Source organism: Passer domesticus, chromosome 7, assembly GCF_036417665.1.
Source record: "Passer domesticus isolate bPasDom1 chromosome 7, bPasDom1.hap1, whole genome shotgun sequence".
NCBI classification, from domain to species: Eukaryota; Metazoa; Chordata; class Aves; order Passeriformes; family Passeridae; genus Passer; species Passer domesticus.
This window is the reverse complement of record NC_087480.1, coordinates 51,548,509-51,567,110: the sequence shown is the minus strand read 5'-3', so window position 1 is coordinate 51,567,110 and position 18,602 is coordinate 51,548,509. Positions and strand designations below refer to the sequence as shown.

At 47.0% G+C, this 18,602-nt stretch overlaps 3 protein-coding genes across 3 annotated transcripts; 2 read left to right on the top strand and 1 right to left on the bottom strand.

Annotated features, from left to right (window-relative positions):
- The first annotated feature begins 32 nt into the window (after positions 1-32).
- On the top strand, positions 33-4,688 carry EBNA1BP2 (EBNA1 binding protein 2). The gene is made up of 9 exons (XM_064428596.1): positions 33-146; positions 230-313; positions 447-604; positions 1,418-1,541; positions 2,681-2,770; positions 3,000-3,075; positions 3,338-3,428; positions 3,747-3,927; positions 4,261-4,688. Exons 1-9 carry the CDS (start codon positions 66-68, stop codon positions 4,309-4,311), a joined length of 936 nt encoding a protein of 311 aa, XP_064284666.1. The 5' UTR covers positions 33-65; the 3' UTR covers positions 4,312-4,688.
- A 62-nt stretch (positions 4,689-4,750) lies between these two features.
- On the bottom strand, positions 4,751-7,937 carry CFAP144 (cilia and flagella associated protein 144). Its single transcript, XM_064428597.1, has 4 exons — positions 7,782-7,937; positions 7,047-7,106; positions 6,021-6,124; positions 4,751-5,016 (listed from the first exon to the last, which is right to left on the bottom strand). Exons 1-4 carry the CDS (start codon positions 7,909-7,911, stop codon positions 4,915-4,917), a joined length of 396 nt encoding a protein of 131 aa, XP_064284667.1. The 5' UTR covers positions 7,912-7,937; the 3' UTR covers positions 4,751-4,914.
- A 294-nt stretch (positions 7,938-8,231) lies between these two features.
- PIF1 (PIF1 5'-to-3' DNA helicase) lies at positions 8,232-16,323 on the top strand. The gene is made up of 11 exons (XM_064429276.1): positions 8,232-8,892; positions 8,964-9,089; positions 9,180-9,333; positions 9,867-9,981; positions 10,056-10,162; positions 10,561-10,700; positions 11,385-11,491; positions 12,281-12,368; positions 12,897-13,042; positions 13,968-14,159; positions 14,483-16,323. Exons 1-11 carry the CDS (start codon positions 8,232-8,234, stop codon positions 14,537-14,539), a joined length of 1,893 nt encoding a protein of 630 aa, XP_064285346.1. The 3' UTR covers positions 14,540-16,323.
- The last annotated feature ends 2,279 nt before the right edge of the window (positions 16,324-18,602 follow it).

The following is an 18,602-nucleotide window of genomic DNA, read 5'->3' as shown; positions in this document are numbered from 1 at the left end:
CCCCGCGGCCCCCGCGGCCCCGGAAGCGGCGGCGCACGCGGCCGGAAGCGGCGGGCGCGGCAGCGATGGCGGCGGCGGCGGCGCGGCGTGGCTCCTTCTCGGACTCCGGCTCCGACTCGGAGGATTCCTCGCTCTCGGACTCGGAGGTGAGCCCGCGGCCGCCGTGGCGAGCCCGGTGGGGAAGGGCCGCCCGGTGCCGGCGGCGCGGACTGAGCGAACTCTCTCACAGCTCCAGGAGGCCTTCGCGAGGGGCGCGCTGAAGCCGGGGCTCAACGTGGTGCTGGAGGAGCGGCCGAAGCGGCGCAATGACACGGTGAGCGCGGGGCCGGGAATGGCCGGGCCGGGCTGCGGTGCTGTGCGCTGCGGGTGTGCCCCGGCGGCCCCGGGAGCAGCCGCCGTGGCAGCGGGGCCGGGCCGGGCCGTGCTGAGCTGTGCCCCTTCCGCAGGACGGCCTGAAGCAGTGCCTGGCCGAATTCAGGCAGCAGCTCTCGTGGGTGGAGAGGCTGGACGTGACTCTGGGCCCGGTCGCGGACCCCGTTTCTCAGAGCGCCTCTGCGTCTGATGATGTTGACCCGGAGAATGATTTCCAGAGAGAGATGAGTTTGTAAGTGTCAAAAAGAGATTTCGTGTATTGTCTCACTGTGTTGCTGCGTTTTTGGAGTTATGTTTCAGCAGTGTGCTACAGACTGCTGCAGACTGCTACACTGGCTGTCTCTGTGTACTCTTGGCCATGTTATTTTACACTTGCTGGCTCTGAATGTTTTCCAAAATAACTACAAATTAATATTAGTATATCTAACTGCTATGTGACTGAATAGAAATTATTTCCATCTTCATAGCAGACTTTATCCTTTGCTGAGTTTATTTTAAAAGCTCCTTGATAGCAGGACTAACGCTTTAACACAAGATACGCATTTTTCTTTGTGGGTTTGTTTTGGTGCTCTTACAGTTCTCTTGTTTTGCTTTGCCTTTTATATTCCAACAGAAAAAAAAAAAACCTATAACTGGAAATAAGATAAATGTATATGTGCCGTATATAAATGTTAATGTTGTACTGGCACCTAAGCTGCTTTCAGTAGCCTTGAATGTTTGCTAGATCCCAGTATCAGCCTGCTTGTGTGAGCAGTTTGTATCAGGACTGTGGGGTGCCCAACATGCAGTGACAGCTGGTGTGGTGGCAGAGCTGGTGTGTACACTGGGGCAGTGACAGGGCTGCAGTGCAGTGACAGCTGCTGCAGTGACAGCTGCTGCAGTGACAGGCAGTGCAGTGACAGGGCTGGGACAGTGACAGCCAGTGCAGTGACAGCTGCTGCAGTGACAGCTGCTGCAGTGACAGCTGCTGCAGTGACAGGCAGTGCAGTGACAGCTGCTGCAGTGACAGGCAGTGCAGTGACAGCTGGTGCCCTGCTCTCCCCAGCTACCGGCAGGCGCAGGCGGCCGTCCTGGAAGCGCTCCCCAGGCTGCGTAAGCTCCAAGTTCCCACGAGGAGGCCGGATGATTACTTTGCAGAGATGGCCAAATCAGACCAACAGATGCAGAAGGTAGGTGCAGTGAATGGTTTTCTTTCCAGTGTAATGTGTGTGGTTTGGCCTGGGGTAGGGATTAAATTTAACGTGTGACATGTGAGTACTGACCTTCACTGCTTTTCTGATTCCTGTGACCATGATTGGGTTTGGAACTTTGTGACAGGAGATTTCTTTTTGTTTAGGTTTTTGGTGCAACATGGGGATTTTTGTAACGGGTTGGATGATAAAGTAGAAAAACATGATTTATACTTTGTCCTGAATGTGTTTAATATTAAAAAGGTGTTTATATTAAAAAGGTGTAAATTTTTCTTAGTATCTGTAACACTGGATATAAAGTTGCCTGTGTTTTTGCTCTTTGTCATAAAACTTGCAGTTGACTGTGGCTTGAATGCAATCCTTTTTTCATATTTTTTTCATATTAAGCATCACTTTTTGTTTGTTGTCAGTGTGTTCTGGTTTTCTGTGATTTTAAATTGTATGTTATTGAATGAATCTGTTTTGGATAGGAAATTAGATTGGTGTAGGAAATAAGACTTTCACACATTTCCTTCTTGACTGTAGTCTTTGTTCAAAATTGAACTATTTTTTGGTTTAGATTTGGAAAAAAGACTACACTGTATAAATTAAAGAAACATGAGCTGGAGTCTAGTTTGAAGGTTCATGTATCAGTGGGTCACTGTTCTGCTTTCTGATGGAACCTTGCTAGATAAGCTGAAGGATAATTTGCTGGTACTAAGGCTTAAGTCAGTCCTGCACATTACTCTTCTCTTATTCACTGACTTGCATTTGAAGAACAGTTTTTATCTCCTACTGGAGTCACTAGACTGAATCAAAAGATCTGTGTTGAAATCTTTGTAATTATTCATAAGGCAGCATCCTTATAGAAATGTTTGTGAACAAGGAGGAAACAGAAAAAATGTTTTCTACAGGATTGTCTTCAGTGCTTTACTTTTAATAATGACAAGAAAGAAACTAGTAGGTCTTTTTCATACACCCAAAGAGACTGACATGATACTCTCAGTTCCATTAGAGCCCATTATAAGGCTTTTTCTTCTCTCTTGTGTGAGTTTTGTCTTTTTTAGCCAGTACAGAAATCATAATTTTTTTTTGTTTTGTGTTACTGATAAATTTTGTTTTTTCTCTTCCCTAATTAGATTCGACAGAAACTTAAGACTAAACAGGAAGCAATGGAAAGGTCTGAGAAAGCAAAACAGCTCCGTGCAATGAGAAAATACGGCAAGAAGGTGAGGAGCTACAAAAGGGACATGTGCAAAAGGATCTGTGACAAGAATTTAGAGCCTGAGTGGGGAGCTGGAAAAGTGCAGCAATAGGAGTCTGGCTAAAACACACAGAATCTGTCTAGTCTTCTTGTCTAGCTGCTCTGAAGGAAAACAGAACAAAAGATAGGATACCTTAAAAAAAAAGTATGGGGCACTGCAAGGAGCAACACTAACATTCTGCTTCTAATCTCAGGTGCAAGTTGAGGTTCTGCAGAGGAGACAAAAGGAGAAGAAAAATATGTTGAATGCAGTCAAGAAATACCAGAAAGGTAAAGTCAACTTGTCTAAGAGAACAAATGTGTAAGGGCAGGAGTGGTGTGTGAGCAGTGTAGGGCAGAGTGATGTGGTTGCTGTGTCTGTAGTTCTGGGCCTCGAGGTTGGAAAGCTGCTGCTGTGCAGAATTGTGTGCCAGTGGCAGAGAAAAACCTCCCAAGCAGCTGTTCTTCAGTGAGGGTGACCTGTTGCTATTGCTTGCTTAGACTGAAAACTTGTCTTTTCTGAGGAGTAGCTGTGATGTTTTCACTCTTGCAGGTCTCTCTGACAAGCTGGACTTCCTAGATGAAGAGCAGACGTCATCTCAAGGGAATAAAAAAGGCAATGCAAATCAACGGACAAAGAAGGGGTGAGACCAGAAACAAAAGATAGTTAAACACAGAATGTCGGATTTTTCAGTCTTTTTTAGGGGATAATTTTAGGGAAAAAGAAAACTGTTCTGTTTAGTGTTAAAGTAAGTCCAAGGTGGCTTTCTGTCCCTAAAGAGAACAAAACTATGGCCAAAATGGAACAGAGACTGAAATGTGGTAATTTCTGTGTCTTTGTTCAGAGGGGAAAGGTTTATGATGGTTGATGGGAGACCATGAGTATATATATATGTGTGTGTGTCTCGAGAGCTTTCTGAAACAAGGAATGTAGCCAGTGGTGCTGGTTGGTTGTTTTTCAGACCAAATGCCAAAAGACGATACAAAAATCAGAAGTTTGGTTTTGGTGGGAAGAAGAAGGGCTCAAAGTGGAACACAAAGGAGAGTTTTAATGACGTATCCAGCTTCCAGTCAAAAGTGGCTCACAACAAAGGCCCAGGAAAAGGAGGAAGAGGAGGAAAAGGAGGGAAAAAAGCCCTTAATGTAAGTAAAATGTTGCATGAAGATGATCCTGGTTGGCTAGGAAGCCAGGCCATGTCTGGCAGGGGGAGGTGCCTCCAGCATCTGGAAGTGATGCCTGCCATTGGGAGCTAAGCATAATTCAGTTACTAACAGAGTTGGGGACAGTGGTTTGGTATCAGCAGGAAAATCAGAAAGGGAGTTAAAAAGTGCTGTTTGCTACCTGTGTGCCAAAACATTCCTCTCCAGACATTCTGACAATACCCTCTCTTTGTATCCTCCCCAAGCTATAGAGCTAGAACAAAGATGGAGAACATGAAAATAAAAATCTGAATCTGTCCTTTTTTTTTTTTGCAGAAGAGACCTGGAAAGAGAGCAAGGCAGAAAATGAAGAACCGAGCCCGTTAAGAGAACTGTGCTCCCCAGTGGAGTTCCTGTGTTTATTTGTGTTGCAAGATGTGTTTCTGCTGTCATCAAGCAGTTAACTGTGGAGCAAGCTGGATGCTTTGCAGTGGCAAGGAAAAAAAGCCAGTGGAAACCAGTGCCTTATCACTAATTTTTTTTTACTGTCTGTTTTGTTGAAGGATTGTTTTCTACTTAAACCTTTTTTGTGTGAACACATTAAGTGGTTTGCACAGAACTATGTGTAACTCATGTTTAGCTGTTCAATGAATGGTGGCTGAAGCCTGCTCTTTGTTCCCACCACTACTGTTAAGATGAATTTGGTCACCTTGAGTGCTGGGTCTCGTTGCCAATGTCAAAATAAGAAGTGTGAAGCTTTTTGAGATGTTAGAGTGTTTTTTAAGACTATTTGTGTAGATGGGTATAGGAACAGCAATGAGATGAATACAGAGCCTTACAGATAGGTTTATTTGTGTCACTGTTGTCAGGTTGTAAATCTGGACAGGTTAAAGTTCTCTTGTCTCTCACTGGCAATCTGCCAGACTTGCTAGATAATGAACAGGACCTAACACGTTAGATGTCATTAACATTCTATCTGTGGCTTTCCCCCTAGTCTTTAGACTTCTCTCCCCGTGCAGGGTAGCCATGGATGGTAATCTCAGTTTTCTGGCGTGGGAAGTAGAATCTGGTATCACTGTGGTCGAAAGGAACCTGGGAAACAAAAATAACAGTCATGTGCTTTTACTAAAATCAGTCCCTCCTGGGGGGAGTGATGCGTGGTGTTCTGCTGCTGAGAAATGTCCAAATGACAGAAGAGCAGGGTACCACTGTCCTGTTCTCTGCTTTGTTATGGTCAAACCTGCCAAATAAGGAAAGCTTAACAAATTAAACAACATCATCAGTTCTGACTCTAAAAATTGCTTCCCTACACACAAGTTTAGTTGCCTCTGCCCTGCCAGATTAATCTTTCCAGTAGTTCCTTAATACCACAGAGCCCAGCTGGGATGTCTGTCTCCACTCTTGTCATTACTAACTAGTTTACTTGATATATAATATGGAAAGTCAATGAAGACTGTCTTATTTTCTTATTTATCTTAGTTTCCTTTATAACAGGCCAAAATTTGCCTTTCCCAAAATGCTAATCTGCAAAGTCAGTCATCATCACAGCTGTTTGCCAGATATGATTGATGTCTCAACTTGTTAATCATATTTCTTCTGTTTATTCACACTTCCCAAGATGAATCCTCACTGGTGTATCTGCTTTGGGTATACTTACATGATTATTAATTTTATGGTTCTGGTTGCAGTTTGTTTGAAAGGTGCTGTGCAGCAGCACGTTTCTTTTCACAGTACTTCTGTGTGTCACTTCACATTGCTCACCACACCATTTCTCATGGCTGAACACTTTCATAAACAGCCCTGAGTACACCTGTGGCATTTGGCAGTGTGCTGTCACTGTCTCTGTAGATGTTTTGCAGTCAGGTTTCTCAGGGGAAGTGTACTGCTTCTCTGTTCACAAGTCTCTGCCAGTGTGAAGAGTCCTCTTAGGTGTAAATTTTAAAAACTTGTTTTCTGTGAACAGCTCTGCTCATTCCGTGTAATTCTTGTTCTCCTTGTTTGTCACAAATTGCTTTCCTGCATGAGTATTTTTCAGGGTGGCAGGCTTAACATCTCTGAATCCTGTAAAGGGCTGAGTCTTTAAGCATCCTACTCACCAAAGGTGTTGTATGCCAGCCAATTTCTTGGCTTTCAGTTTGTGGCTCTGAGTATTTCTCTCTTGGCACCACTGCTGCACGGTGAAGAAGATTCAGGAATTCATCTGTTGTTTTAAAAAACGAGACACAAATACAAATGAAAGTGTTTAAAAATCAGTCACCTGTGGGCATGTGTTGGAATGGGACATCTTAACACTGTCCAAGCAACAAGAAGAGCAAGGCTAGGGGCAGCCTCTGTGCTTCTGTGAATGACACTGTCCGAATGCACGGTGACATTTCTACTCAAATATTTCCTTAGGAAGTTTCAAGACTTGCCTGACAGCACTGTCCTGTTAATTCTGGTATCCCTGCCTACTGTACTGCAGCACCTTACTTTTCCTGCACCACATCTAGCACAAACCTGTGCTCCATGACAGCTCTTGACCTTCTCAGTTGCCTGAGACCTGCAGCCTTTTCCTGGTTTGGTTTGCCACCCTCCCCAGCCCTTGAACAGAGCAGGCCAACCTCACCTGACCCACTAAGGTTTTTGGATAAAATCAGCATGTTAGAAGTAAGGGAGCAGCTGCCATAAGGGCTCTTGTTATCAGTGTTCTAAAGTAAGACTGGGCAGTCATTTCAGCAGTTTAACTGCGTGGTGGTTGGGTACAATCTGCAATGGCAGGCAACATGTACACACAGAACATGCTTCTAGGTATTTTTGTTTTCCTGAAAGGTTTAGATTCTCAACCAAAATTTTATACTATGAATATAAGGAATTTTATATCTTTTATAGTTTATTTATATTTTAATTAAAAATAAGGGCGTAATTGCATGGATGCAAACTTGTGCTGAAAATGGAAAGTAATGGGAAAGGAACTTGAAGTGGAAAAAAAACTGCTTTACAAACAAAAATCATAAATTACTTTAACTTATATGGTCACAGAGGTGTTTCCACATACATGATATTTTAGACTGATTACAATTATTAAATCTTATGTGCTAATAATTTTCTTATGTAGTTACCACAAGCTTTCAGAGACTTCTTACCATCTATTGGCTCCTGTATGTTCTCATGCCAAGACATTGGCTTCCTAGCAACCATGTGAACTGGAGAGAAATGAGACAGGTGAATGACTTCAACGTGAATTTGGCATCACAGCCAGGTATAGAACATGTATTATTGATCTGCATGTGCATAGAAGAAAATGAGTTAGAAATACTGATTAATGGCAACTTCTAGGAAGGGAAGGGCATTAACTGTGCTAAAGACCCTTCAATGGGATGCTGCCTGTCCTTACCATATCAGAGTCCCACCCCACCCAAGGGCAGCCTGCAGAGTGCCAAGTCTCAGGAAATTATTTTTCTTTGTTGTTTTATTGAAAAACTTAGACCTGAAAGAATCTACTTACATCACCTGCCTGTGCTAGCACAGACTGTGAATTGGCAGGTAGAAAGCAATCAGGACCTGAAGGAACAGAGGGTAGTGTTGGGGCCCTCTAGCCTATCTTGGCTCTGTATTTACACTGAATTTGTAAGTTCCACACCCTAAACAGTCGCCTAATTTCTCCGTGGTTACTAAAGGCACCATCTGGGCAAGTGGGTCATGTCTGGGTTCTGTCTCTGAGTGTGCAGACGGGTTCCCCAGGGAGAAGGGAAGAGCACCAGCTGCCCTTTCCAGCTTCACCCTCCCTGGCCGCTCTGTTTGTCCTGCCCCCCGCTCCCCTCACGGCTCGTCCTGCCCCCGCGGCTGTACGCCGGTTCCCTGTGGCCGCGAGGCCTCACCGGGCCGGAGGGGGTTCACGGTGTACTGCGTGAAGAGCAGCTGCCAGCGGCGCTCCTTGCGGGCCCGCTCGGCCTGCCGGCGGTTCTGCAGCGCGTCCGGCGGGTCCCGCTCGCCGCGCCGGGCGGCCATGGCCGCGCCCGCTCCCGCCGCCCTGGCAACGCCCGCCTGCCGCCGGCCAGCCCGCTGATTGGCCCGCCTGCCGCCGGCCAGCCCGCTGATTGGCCCGCCTGCCGCCGGCCAGCCCGCTGATTGGCCCGCTTGCCGCCGGCCAGCCCGCTGATTGGCCCGCTTGCCGCCGGCCAGCCCGCTGATTGGCCCGCTTGCCGCCGGCCAGCCCGCTGATTGGCCCGCCCGCCGCCCCCTTTCCGCCTCCTATTGGCCGCCGAGTTAAAGCCCCGGGCGCTGATTGGCGACGGCGCACGCGGCGCGTTTAAACGGCCGGCGGGACGATGGAGGCGGCGGAGCTGCGCTGCACGGCGGCCGTGGAGCAGCCGCTGCCGGGGGGACTCGCCCCGCGCCGCCGCCTCATGCGGAACGCGACCGTGCTGCTGGGCCGCAACGAGTTGCGGCAGCCCGTGCTGCGGGTGGCCGGCGGCAGCGGCGCGGCGGCGGCGGTGCAGAGCTTCGTGCTGGCCGGTGACGCCGTGCGGCTCTTCACGCGGTTCGCGGGCGAGGGGCGGGCGGCGGTGCGGGTGGGGCCGGACGGCGCGCAGGTGCTGCTGTCCGACTGCCCCCCGGACGCGCTGCGCCGCTTCCTCCGCCTCCTGCGCCTCAAGGTGGCCGCCGGGTCGCGGGACGCGCCGCGCCGCCCCCGCCTGCTGGAGCGGCCGCCGCCGGCCTTCTCCGCCATCAGCCCGGTGCAGGAGCGGGACCTGCTGTGCGGCCCCGGCCGCCGCCGCCCCGGCGAAGAGCGGGGCGAGCGCCCGGCGGAGGTGAGTGCCGGGCCGAGGGGCGGCCCCGGCCAGCGGCCCGGCCCTCACGGCGCGCCCCGTCCCGTCCCGCAGGTGCCCCGCGCGGAGAGGCGGCCCCCGGCGAGGCTCTCGGCGGAGCAGGAGGCGGTGCTGGGCGCCGTGCGGAGCGGGAAGAGCATCTTCTTCACCGGCTCCGCAGGTGAGGGCTCCCGGCGACTCCCATCGGCTCCCCGGGGAAAGTCCTGGCCACTGACCTGTTCTCTCTCGAAGGGACTGGGAAGTCGTTCCTGCTGAAGAGGATCGTGGGCTCCCTCCCTCCGAACATCACGTACGCCACAGCCAGCACCGGAGTGGCGGCTTGTCACATCGGTGGCACTACTCTCCACGCCTTTGCAGGTGATGGCCTGCCCGACAGGGCCTGGGAGCCTTACTCCCTTCCCAAAGAATCAGGAGCATCCTAAAGCATTGTTTTTGGTCCTGTGGCAGGGATTGGCTCTGGGAAGGCACCCCTGGAACAGTGCATTCAGCTGGCAGAGAGGCCAGGGGTGCGCCAGCATTGGCTCGCCTGCCAGCACTTAATTATTGATGAGATCTCAATGGTGGATGGCAAGTTCTTTGACAAGCTGGAAGCAGTGGCAAGGTGAGCATTGTTAGGTCAAACTAGCAGAAATTAATTTCTCTGAGCTTCAAGTCTGCATCTTTTCTTTCATTTTGTGAATGGTTACAAGGCAGCTGGTGGTACAGGACTGTAAGGGAGCATGAAATCAAAGCATCTGGGTTGATCTTTGCCATGAGATAGGTTTTGGTCATGTCTGCTCCTCACTCACAGCTGTGGCTGTTTGGGTTGTTGTCTCCATCTCCTGAGCTATGTGCTGTCCGTAGAGCTGAATACAGAATATACAGCTCTGCCCAAAAGGTCTCTCTTGGAAGAAAGAAGTAGCTGTAGTATAACAGCCACTACAGAACCAAGAGTAATGACCTCTGGGCTAGGCAAGCAAAGCAAATTTAATGCTTTGTACTAGCACTGCTTAATTATTTGAACTCTTCTGATAAACATCTTTCACTGTAGGTTGTCTAGGTTTAAATATGCTGACAGATTAAGAAGTAACTTCTGGGACCTGACTATGTCCAGATTCTGGAGGACATTCAGAACTTCTCTTCTATCCCTTTCAGGGCTGTCAGAAAACGGGATGAGCCTTTTGGAGGAATTCAGCTAATTATCTGTGGGGATTTCTTACAGCTACCCCCAGTCTGCAAGGCTAATGAAGAAACCAAATTCTGCTTCCAGGTACAAAACTGTTCCTAAACTCATTCTCATACTTCAAGTCTGCCTCTTTCTTGACAAAAGAATGATTTTTCTAGGCAAAAAGCTGGAGGAAATGCATCCACATAAACATGGAGCTGACTGAAGTGCGGAGACAGACTGACAGGACCTTTGTCTCACTCCTGAGTGAAATCCGTTTAGGCAGGTGAGGAGAAACTCATCTTTCATTGTAATCCCTGCTCCCCACTGATGGAGCAGAGAAAAGAGCAGTTTGTCACTTTTCTGTACCCTGTCAGGAATGTGTGCCTGTGGGCAAAAGCTATAAATGCTGTAGTTAACGTAGACAGGTTTCATATATGCTGCTCTGGTAAGGAAGGATGCTTCCTATGGTCCCTCTGCAATTTCTGTGAATTAATTCAAAGGATCCTGAGCTGGCAGGCTGGGCACACACTGGCTCTGCTGTCTCACTTCATACAGGTATCCTTCTCTGTCCTCTCTGGAGGCCTGTAGCTTGCACAGACTGATCTAGCTGTGTGGAGGTTACTGCTGCTCAAACCTCTTCCTGATCATTTTAAAGAAGAATTCCCTTTTCCTGGCTACCAGGTGCACAGAGGAGGTCACCAGACAGCTGATGCAGACAGCTGCTCACAAGTCTGAGCGTGATGGGATCCTGGCTACGAGGCTGTGCACCCATAAAGATGATGTAGAAATAACCAATGAGAGACGCTTGCAACACCTGCCAGGTGAGCTTGTGGAGGAAACTGCTGCCTCTGGGGCTGAGCTCTGCCTGGATGCAGTGGGGGAACTGGGGTGTCAGGTGGAACTGGCGTTCTGTCATGCACAGCAGCACCAGTCTGAGCTCTGTGTGCTGGAGTTGAGGTGTCTAGGGGAAAACATGCACAGTTTTTTGCTTAAAAAGCCATAATGTCACTATTTGGTTTGTAAGAGACAGCAAGCTCATTGCTTGCTGTGAGGTAGGGTGGGTAACTTATTGCCTCCACACCCCTACTTTTTCTTTCTATAGCATCTTAGGCTGTGCTCTATCCAGCCATGACTTGAATTAAAGGCTGTTTAATTTTTTGCTTTTTTTGGCTTGCCCTTGGATTCTTCGTTAGTCTGCTTTGGAGATCTGGTGTTGGTAGTGAGTGAAACTGCTCAAAATGCTGTCTGCTCAGTTCTTATTTACTGCTGACCTTTCATTCCTGTGCCTTTTCATGCTCTGGAAGTTATATAGTGAAGAGAGGCAACAGTGAGCTCTCTGCTGTTAGATGTGACCAGGTTTGTGTGAGGATGTCCTAGCAGCAGAGCAGAATGGATATTAAAAGAGGAATTACTGTTAGAAATAAATGCTGAACCTCCTGAAATGCTGTGTAGAGTTCATGTTCAATGTTCAACAGTTGTAAGTTCTGCCTTTCTTTCCTTAACAGGAGAAGTGCACGTGTTTGAGGCTTTGGACAGTGACCCAATGCTAGTGAAGTTAATTGATGCTCAGTGTCCTGTGGGTGGTAGAGTTGAGCTGAAGCTTGGAGCTCAGGTAACTGTGTGTACATACACGTGTGATAGACTAGAACAAATGGCATAAGAAAAATGGAGGAATATCAGAGAAATGTATAGAGTAGATTTATATAATGCAAATTCAATCTAGAATGGCTATGCCAGGCCAACAGAAGACTCTGTCCCAATCTCTGTATTTTTCCTGCTTAGAGTCTTATGCAGATAGAAGATGAGTTCAGGTCCACGTCTTGAGGACAGTGGTGATTGCTGTGACTTTGACAGAGATGTCCAGTCAAATTTTAGAAGCCTTCCAGTAGCAGAGAGCACAAGAAATCCTTGCCTGCAGTCTCAGCTCCAGGTACAGCAGCCCTCCCCACCTATAAAGGTATGGCACAGCTTGCCATATTTGCTGGACTGGGCACCTAGCTCTGAGCTGGGGCTGTCAGAATGGAAAGGATGTAGGATTGTACTTAGTAGTAGCATTGTTTGCTTTGGAAACTTGCTCCTCAGCTGTTCCCAGAATCTATATATGCATAGGCTGGTGATGCCTGGTGAAGGGGAAACTGCTCCCTGGATCTGAGCTCACAGCTGTGGACAGAAATAGCTCAAGTAAAGTGTTCAGTGCTGTAAAATGATGTAATTAGGAATCCTAGGGAAGGAAGGCTGTGAAATAATTCCAATCAAATGAAAGATGGTGCTGCAATAGGCAGGATAGGATGATTTGGCCAAATCAGCCTGATGTGCTTATGCTTCCTGGCAAGAAGTTTAGCTGCAGGTAGCTGAACAGACTGTGGAAGCAGTGCATTAAAATATTTCTTTTTCTCTGTAGGTGATGTTAGCAAAGAATCTGGATGTGTCTCAAGGGCTGGTGAATGGGGCACGAGGTGTTGTTGTAGGGTTTGAAAGTGAACAGAAGGGTAAGTAAGCCTTTTGATCTTTTGTTTAAGGAAGTGGGAAAATAAAACAGTTTGTCATTGATGGCTCATGACTTCTTAATTTGTTTACAGCTTGGTAATAATTTGAGGGAAAGCAGAGAGATCTCTGCAAGCTTGGGGCTCTCATGAGCTGTGATGTCATGCACTGCATCAGCTACAGCTATCTGTAGACCTCTTGTGTTCTCTATTCTGTATGTAAATGTGTATGCTCATTTGAATTTCCTGTTTGTTCTGTTGAAGCAAGTTTTGATTAATTTTTGTTTGTTCTTCTCAAAGAATAATGTTCTGCTACCTGCAAAATGTATTTTTCTCTGCATCTCAACTGGTAAAATACCTGCCTTTAATTCTTTTGCTTAAGTGGATGTCAAACATCATTTCAGGACATGCTATTAACTGTTTGTGGATTAAGTTTGGTTTAGGCAGAAAAAAGGTGTTCTTTAGCTGCTGACATCCCGGCTGTTGAGTGTCAGGAATACATCCCTGTTTTTTTTCCTACTCCCCTTCCTACAGGGCTGCCTAAGGTGAGGTTTCTCTGTGGGGTCACACAGCTCATAAAAATGGAGAAATGGGTCATCAAAGGACCATCAGGAGTTCATCTGAGTCGTCAGCAATTACCTTTAAAATTGGCATGGGCCATTTCCATTCACAAGAGTCAGGTGGGTGTTCTTGTACAGCTGCCTGTAGACTTTTACATCATTATAAACCTTATTTCCTGGGTGAGCTTGCATTGCTGGTGAAACAGGAGGCAAAGCTGAAAGGCCCTTGTGGGGGTGAAGGCCAGAATATGTGTCCAGCTGCAGAGAGTGGGGCTGTCAGTACTGCTGAGGTTTCCTTAAGGGCACTGCCATCTGCAGAGATGGAGTTGGACTATAAAGCAGCATTATTTATCTGTGGGCTGATGAGGAGTCAGGTCCCTAGTGCTCCCCTGAGAGCAGTAGGGACCTGAGCCCTGCAGTGTAACTGAGGAAGCTGCTGGAGCCACAGCTGTGCTCTTTGGGCTGGACTCACCCTTTGGTGGTGCAGAGTGGGGATTTTTTCAATATAACTTTCAATGTAACAGTGTAATATTTTAAAAGTTCCTTCCTTTCCAGAAGACTTCATACTTGATAAATTCTGGTCTTGGAGGCCTGTGACCTATGAGTTTATTCCCATGCCACAGTTTAAACTAGGCCATGCTGTAAATTCTGCTGCACCTGGGACAACCCATGAGATGGGGCTGGCCAGGCCTTACCCAAACTCTCTCTCAGGTCTCCCTGAGGACTGCTTGAGAATGGTGCCTGCTCCATTTAACCACTAAGAGTGAAACCAGCGGGATTTCTTTCCCTGCTGTGTTGATTAGATGGGATTTATAGAGTTTCACACAAGAAGAGCCTCACTGGAGTTAGTTAGTGGATCCTGCTATCTCCTAGAAACTTCCTGACAGTGGAAAAATGCCTTTGCTTTCTACTGATTCCCTTTTTTAAAAAATCAAAACCTTTTACCAAAGACGGTACCTTGGACAGACTCACAGGACATGTTAGTGTTGATACATCACAATGTTCTTTTTTTGCTCTGTAACCAAGCTCTCTGTGCCTTTGATAGGGCATGTCTTTGGACTGTGTGGAGATCTCCCTGTCTCGAGTCTTTGAAAGTGGGCAGGCCTATGTAGCCCTCTCCAGAGCCCGAAGCCTTGCAGGTCTCCGTGTTCTGGATTTTGACCCAAAGGCAGTGAGAGCTGATCCTGCTGTGCTGCAGTTCTACAGACAGCTGAGGCGGCACCAGCTTCTAGCCCAGGTAAAGAAAAATCTCACACTAGCAAAGCCTGCCTTGTTCATCTCCCAAAGATGAGAGATGTGGTCACCAAGGTGTTTCTTTTTTTTCCTAAGCAAGATCAACACTTGCAGTGGCAGGAGAGATGAAACTGCAGAGAGGGCATGTAGCAGGGCAGCTCTTGGTGGCAAAAGACCACTGTAGAGTTGGGGTTGTGTAACACTACCTGGTCCTCTGGGTGAAAGGATGGGCTGGGATTCTTTGATCCTCATTGCAGTAAGGATTGAAGGAGAAGTGGACACAAAATAAATTTCTGGTATTTTTCTTCTTTTTCTTTCTCCTCAAAGGATTCACTACATGCCCATTCAGATGCTGATGAGAAGGAGAACTGGAAATGCAACTGAGAATGCTCTTCTGGTTTCTGTGAGGTGTCAGCTCAGCCTGCTGAGATGCAGTGATCTTGCTGTGTATATTTGACAACATAGACAAAGTCAAATGAAATTTTTTGGATGTTTACATCATTCAGCTGACTCAGGATATGTAGAACTAGCCCCGTGTCACATCTCTGGAATTTGGAAGGCTTCTGCAGACCCCTTCTGAGCCCCCGGCCTTGAGTACTCCTGTGTCACAAATGCAACTCTAGCAAACAAAATGACTGAACCAGGACGTGCCTGAGGGACATTTCTACAGTTTTATCCTGTCTGAGGGACCTTCCTACCATTCTCTCCTGCCTGCTAGTTGCATTTTATTATCTGTACATATAGACTGAGATCTGTGTGCCTTTCTCAGCTACTGTTGAGAGATGGAAAATGTGTCTTCTTTGCTTGGATGGATTGCTCAGAGGAGCTGCTGACACAAAGGAAAGCATGCTAAATACCTGGAATACTTGATACCTGCAGGAGAAGAGCTGTTCTTGCTGCCTGACTCCAGCAGTCTGCATAACTTCTTCCTCAAGCAGAAGTGTCAGAGTTGCACATTTCCTGTTATGCTGATACATAGCATTTTTATTAGTCTGTTGCATACAATGAGGTGATTTTTTTAACCTTTTGAGATGAGCTATTTAAAAACAAGAGGAAGTCCTACATATTATACCCCCAATTATGGAACTATAAGAACTGTGAAGATTTATTACCCCATGAGCAAGAAGGGTCAGAGGAGATGGGTGCTGGTGGGACCCCTCTTGTTTAAACACGAGGCTTCCATTCAGATGGAGGTTTCTCCTGGAAAAAATGTCTGACTAATAAGATGGAATATTGAATGTGCAATAGAATAATGGCTAAAGACATGTGAAGTGAGCTGTAACTTCACTCGTTTCAGCAAAAGCAGAGACGAGCAGAACTAATGCACTGCCTTCTTAATGAAGGAGAATCTTTGGTCTTTGTATTTTAGAACTTTGCTTAAAGCTAAAGTAACTTGCATATTTTAAAATGTTTTACATATGGGAATAACATGAAATAACATTCAGCTGGAACTTGTCTCTTGCAGGGGAATTCTTTAAAAAAGCCTTTGCAGTGTAAGCAGTTGAAGGCCATTTCTTGGCAGCTGCTCTCCTTAAGGCCAGGAAAGGATGTTGACTAGCCAGTGGTTACCATAACACAAAACAGACTTCAATAGGACTTCAAAATGTATTTTAAGTGTATTTTTTGTTTTGTTTTGGGTTTCTTTCTTTTGATTTTGTTTTTTCTGGGCTTGGGAAGGTAGAGTCTTGGAGGAAGCAATAGTATAAGACAGAAGTGTGATTATTATTCAGAGAGGTTCTAAATGTATCAGCACATTGTTTCTTCAAAGAAATTTGGTGGGGAGTGGATGGAAGTACCTGGAGATGGAGCTGGAGCCTCGGGAAGGCACCTTCCAAACCTTGTGCTTGGCCAGAGGCTGGTTTCAGTTGGCACTCTTGTGGGTTTTTAAAGATGGGATGCTGCAGCAAAATGAGGGATTTGTGTTGCATTGGACTTTAATATGTGGGACCTGAAATGCCCAGAATGCTAAAGTGAGTTTTACTGTTGGGGTAGACAGCTATGAAGAATATGTCCAGTCATTGACAATAAATTGATTTATTGATTGATTATGTAAGAGTGGTAAGGCAGGTTCAATACCTCTTAAAAAGTTCCTGTACCCCTGTAATTGCAAACCATTTAGAGTGTATGACTGGTGATTATGTACAGTGCAAATAAACTTTTAATTATGATCTTGTGAAGTAACTCACTTAACTGTAGCTTTCATGGACTTAGGGACTGAAATCTTTGCAGTTGTATTGGGGGGGTGAATTGGTGCCAATTTGAGATAAAATGTTAAACAGAACTTAAAGATGAAAAGGTTAATCAGTATTTAATTTAGTATTAAATCTTCAGAAAATATTGTGGATGCATTCTCAGTGATGGAACTGCGGAAGCAGAATCACCATGGCTTTTGAAGGGCTGGCAGCTGTTCTGAGGCCAAAAGGTGTCCATCTGTGTAAACTTTGGCTGCTCTCACTTCCAGCTAGAGCAGATATATGGATGGGTGCTGAGTTTGAAAGCTGCTATTTAAATCCTAAAAGAAGCAGTCAGGACAAATCTGAGCTGACAGGCTCTGTCATTGCTCCCCTTTGGTCAGGATTATGATGAGGCCTTTTTTAAAGGAAATAATGTTTCCCTATACATGAGCTTAAAAAGTTGTTATATAATAAATATCCCTTCTTCCACATTCTCCATAACATGTTAATTTTTCTTACAGAGGTACTATCTAGAACTGCAACTCAGCAGGCCACCATGGGATTAAAAAAAAAACAACAAACAAAACAAACAAAAAACCCAACAACAACAACTCACAACTTTTTATTGAGGCGATTGTACTGGAAGAACAGAGATGCTCCTCCTCCGCTCTTCCTGAGTCAGTCAAATCAGAAGAATCTGGACACCGAGCCGAGTTCTACAGGAGGCTGCCCCAGGCCAGCTTAGCCTGTATCTGCTGCTGCTGCTGCTTCCAGCTGCTGCGCCAGGTGCGCTCGGCGGCCCTAAGGGACAATTCACGGGGCTCAGGCCAGAGCCAGCACCGCTGCCATCCTCAGCGTGCACGGCCGGCAGCCTGTGCTTCTGCCCTTCGTGGATCCCCTCCTCACGCTCTGCGCCTTCAGGGAAAGGCGCGCTCCGCCACGGCCGCTGTGGGGCTGGGGAGGGCCCTGGAGCACCTCCCGCTGCCCCCCGCCCTGGCCGCTCCCAGCGCTCCTTCCCCTCGCAGTTTCTCCCGCAGTCTGTGGCTGGCACTGGCTGGAGCTGGCCAGGTCGGGCCCGGGGCAGCCCCGATCCCGCTCCCAGAGGCTGCCACCAGCGCCCGGGCTCGGCCGGCAGAGCAGCGAGAGCCGCGCCCCGCGCCGCCCTCAGAGCGGGGCTGGGGGAGAGGCTGGGGACAGGGACAGGCAGGAGCTGGCCCCATAGAGCATAGGGGACAGGGACAGGCAGCAGCTGGCCCCATAGAGCATAGGGGACAGGGACAGGCAGCAGCTGGCCCCGTGCGGCCCGAGCCCAGGGGACAGGGACAGGAGCTGGCATCGTAGAGCCCAGGGCACAGGACAGGGACAGGAGCTGGCATCGTAGAGCCCAGGGCACAGGACAGGGACAGGAGCTGGCATCGTAGAGCCCAGGGCACAGGACAGGCCCCATGAGGGCACTCGGCTGGGTCCCGTCCCCGTGGAAAAAAAGAGTCTTCAGTGACTGTACCGCCATAAATATGGGGAATGAATGTTGTCTCTCTTCACAAACTGAAGAGAAAGCATTTAAGCATTTAAACATCTGCCCTAACTGCAGCTATTATTAAGTGAATTAAACTAAGAGTTTGATTCATAATTGGTATTTCTGTTACCACAAAGTACAGCCATTCTCATTTCAAATACATTAAACCGTAAGAAACTGTTTTATACCAGCTAAAGCTCCATAATACATTTATGTGTTATTGGAAGCATAATTCACAAACAGAGTGTTATTAAAACCTTACCAGCTTCCAGTTTAAATCTTTGTGTGGTGATTTAACACCCTTCCTATTCTTTATGTGACGTTTTCATTATAATTAAACATGAACGTGTCCTCACAGTCTGTGCCCACAAGTCCTGTGAGCACAGGAAAAGCAGCAATAGTCCTGTTGATCTTGGATGCTGTAATAAGATTGTGTCCAGGAATTAGACCTTCATATCCAGAATTGCTCTGAATAGATAAAAAAATGCTATTCTTAAGTAATGGAAATACAGTACATTATTGGTTGTGCTATGAATGCTAATAATGTCATTTTTCTTGCAGATATTACAAGTTTCTCATTTTATATTAGGCCACTCCGTGACATGTAATTGTCTTCTGCTGTTAAATCTAAGCAGTTCTATTATTAGCATGAGAAAAGACCTGAATTGCTAGAGATTGCATTTAGATGTGTAAAATTTCTATTTTGCTGTTTCCTATATAACTATTTTATGCTTGCTTCTATTACAAATCATAAGAC

What these genes read in the sequence shown, in the direction of transcription:
- EBNA1BP2 (XM_064428596.1), top strand. Translation starts at nt 66, where the DNA reads ATGGCGGCGGCGGCGGCGCGGCGTGGCTCCTTCTCGGACTCCGGCTCC. An exon ending in CGAAGCGGCGCAATGACACG is followed by an intron (nt 314 to 446) that starts GTGAGCGCGGGG and finishes CCCCTTCCGCAG; the next exon opens with GACGGCCTGAAGCAGTGCCT. An exon ending in GAGGGAAAAAAGCCCTTAAT is followed by an intron (nt 3,928 to 4,260) that starts GTAAGTAAAATG and finishes TTTTTTTTGCAG; the next exon opens with AAGAGACCTGGAAAGAGAGC.
- CFAP144 (XM_064428597.1), bottom strand. Translation starts at nt 7,911, where the DNA reads ATGGCCGCCCGGCGCGGCGAGCGGGACCCGCCGGACGCGCTGCAGAAC. An exon ending in CGTGAACCCCCTCCGGCCCG is followed by an intron (nt 7,107 to 7,781) that starts GTGAGGCCTCGC and finishes ATTTCTCTCCAG; the next exon opens with TTCACATGGTTGCTAGGAAG. An exon ending in GCTGGCATACAACACCTTTG is followed by an intron (nt 5,017 to 6,020) that starts GTGAGTAGGATG and finishes TTTGTTTCCCAG; the next exon opens with GTTCCTTTCGACCACAGTGA.
- PIF1 (XM_064429276.1), top strand. Translation starts at nt 8,232, where the DNA reads ATGGAGGCGGCGGAGCTGCGCTGCACGGCGGCCGTGGAGCAGCCGCTG. An exon ending in AAGCTGGAAGCAGTGGCAAG is followed by an intron (nt 9,334 to 9,866) that starts GTGAGCATTGTT and finishes TATCCCTTTCAG; the next exon opens with GGCTGTCAGAAAACGGGATG. An exon ending in ACGCTTGCAACACCTGCCAG is followed by an intron (nt 10,701 to 11,384) that starts GTGAGCTTGTGG and finishes TTTCCTTAACAG; the next exon opens with GAGAAGTGCACGTGTTTGAG.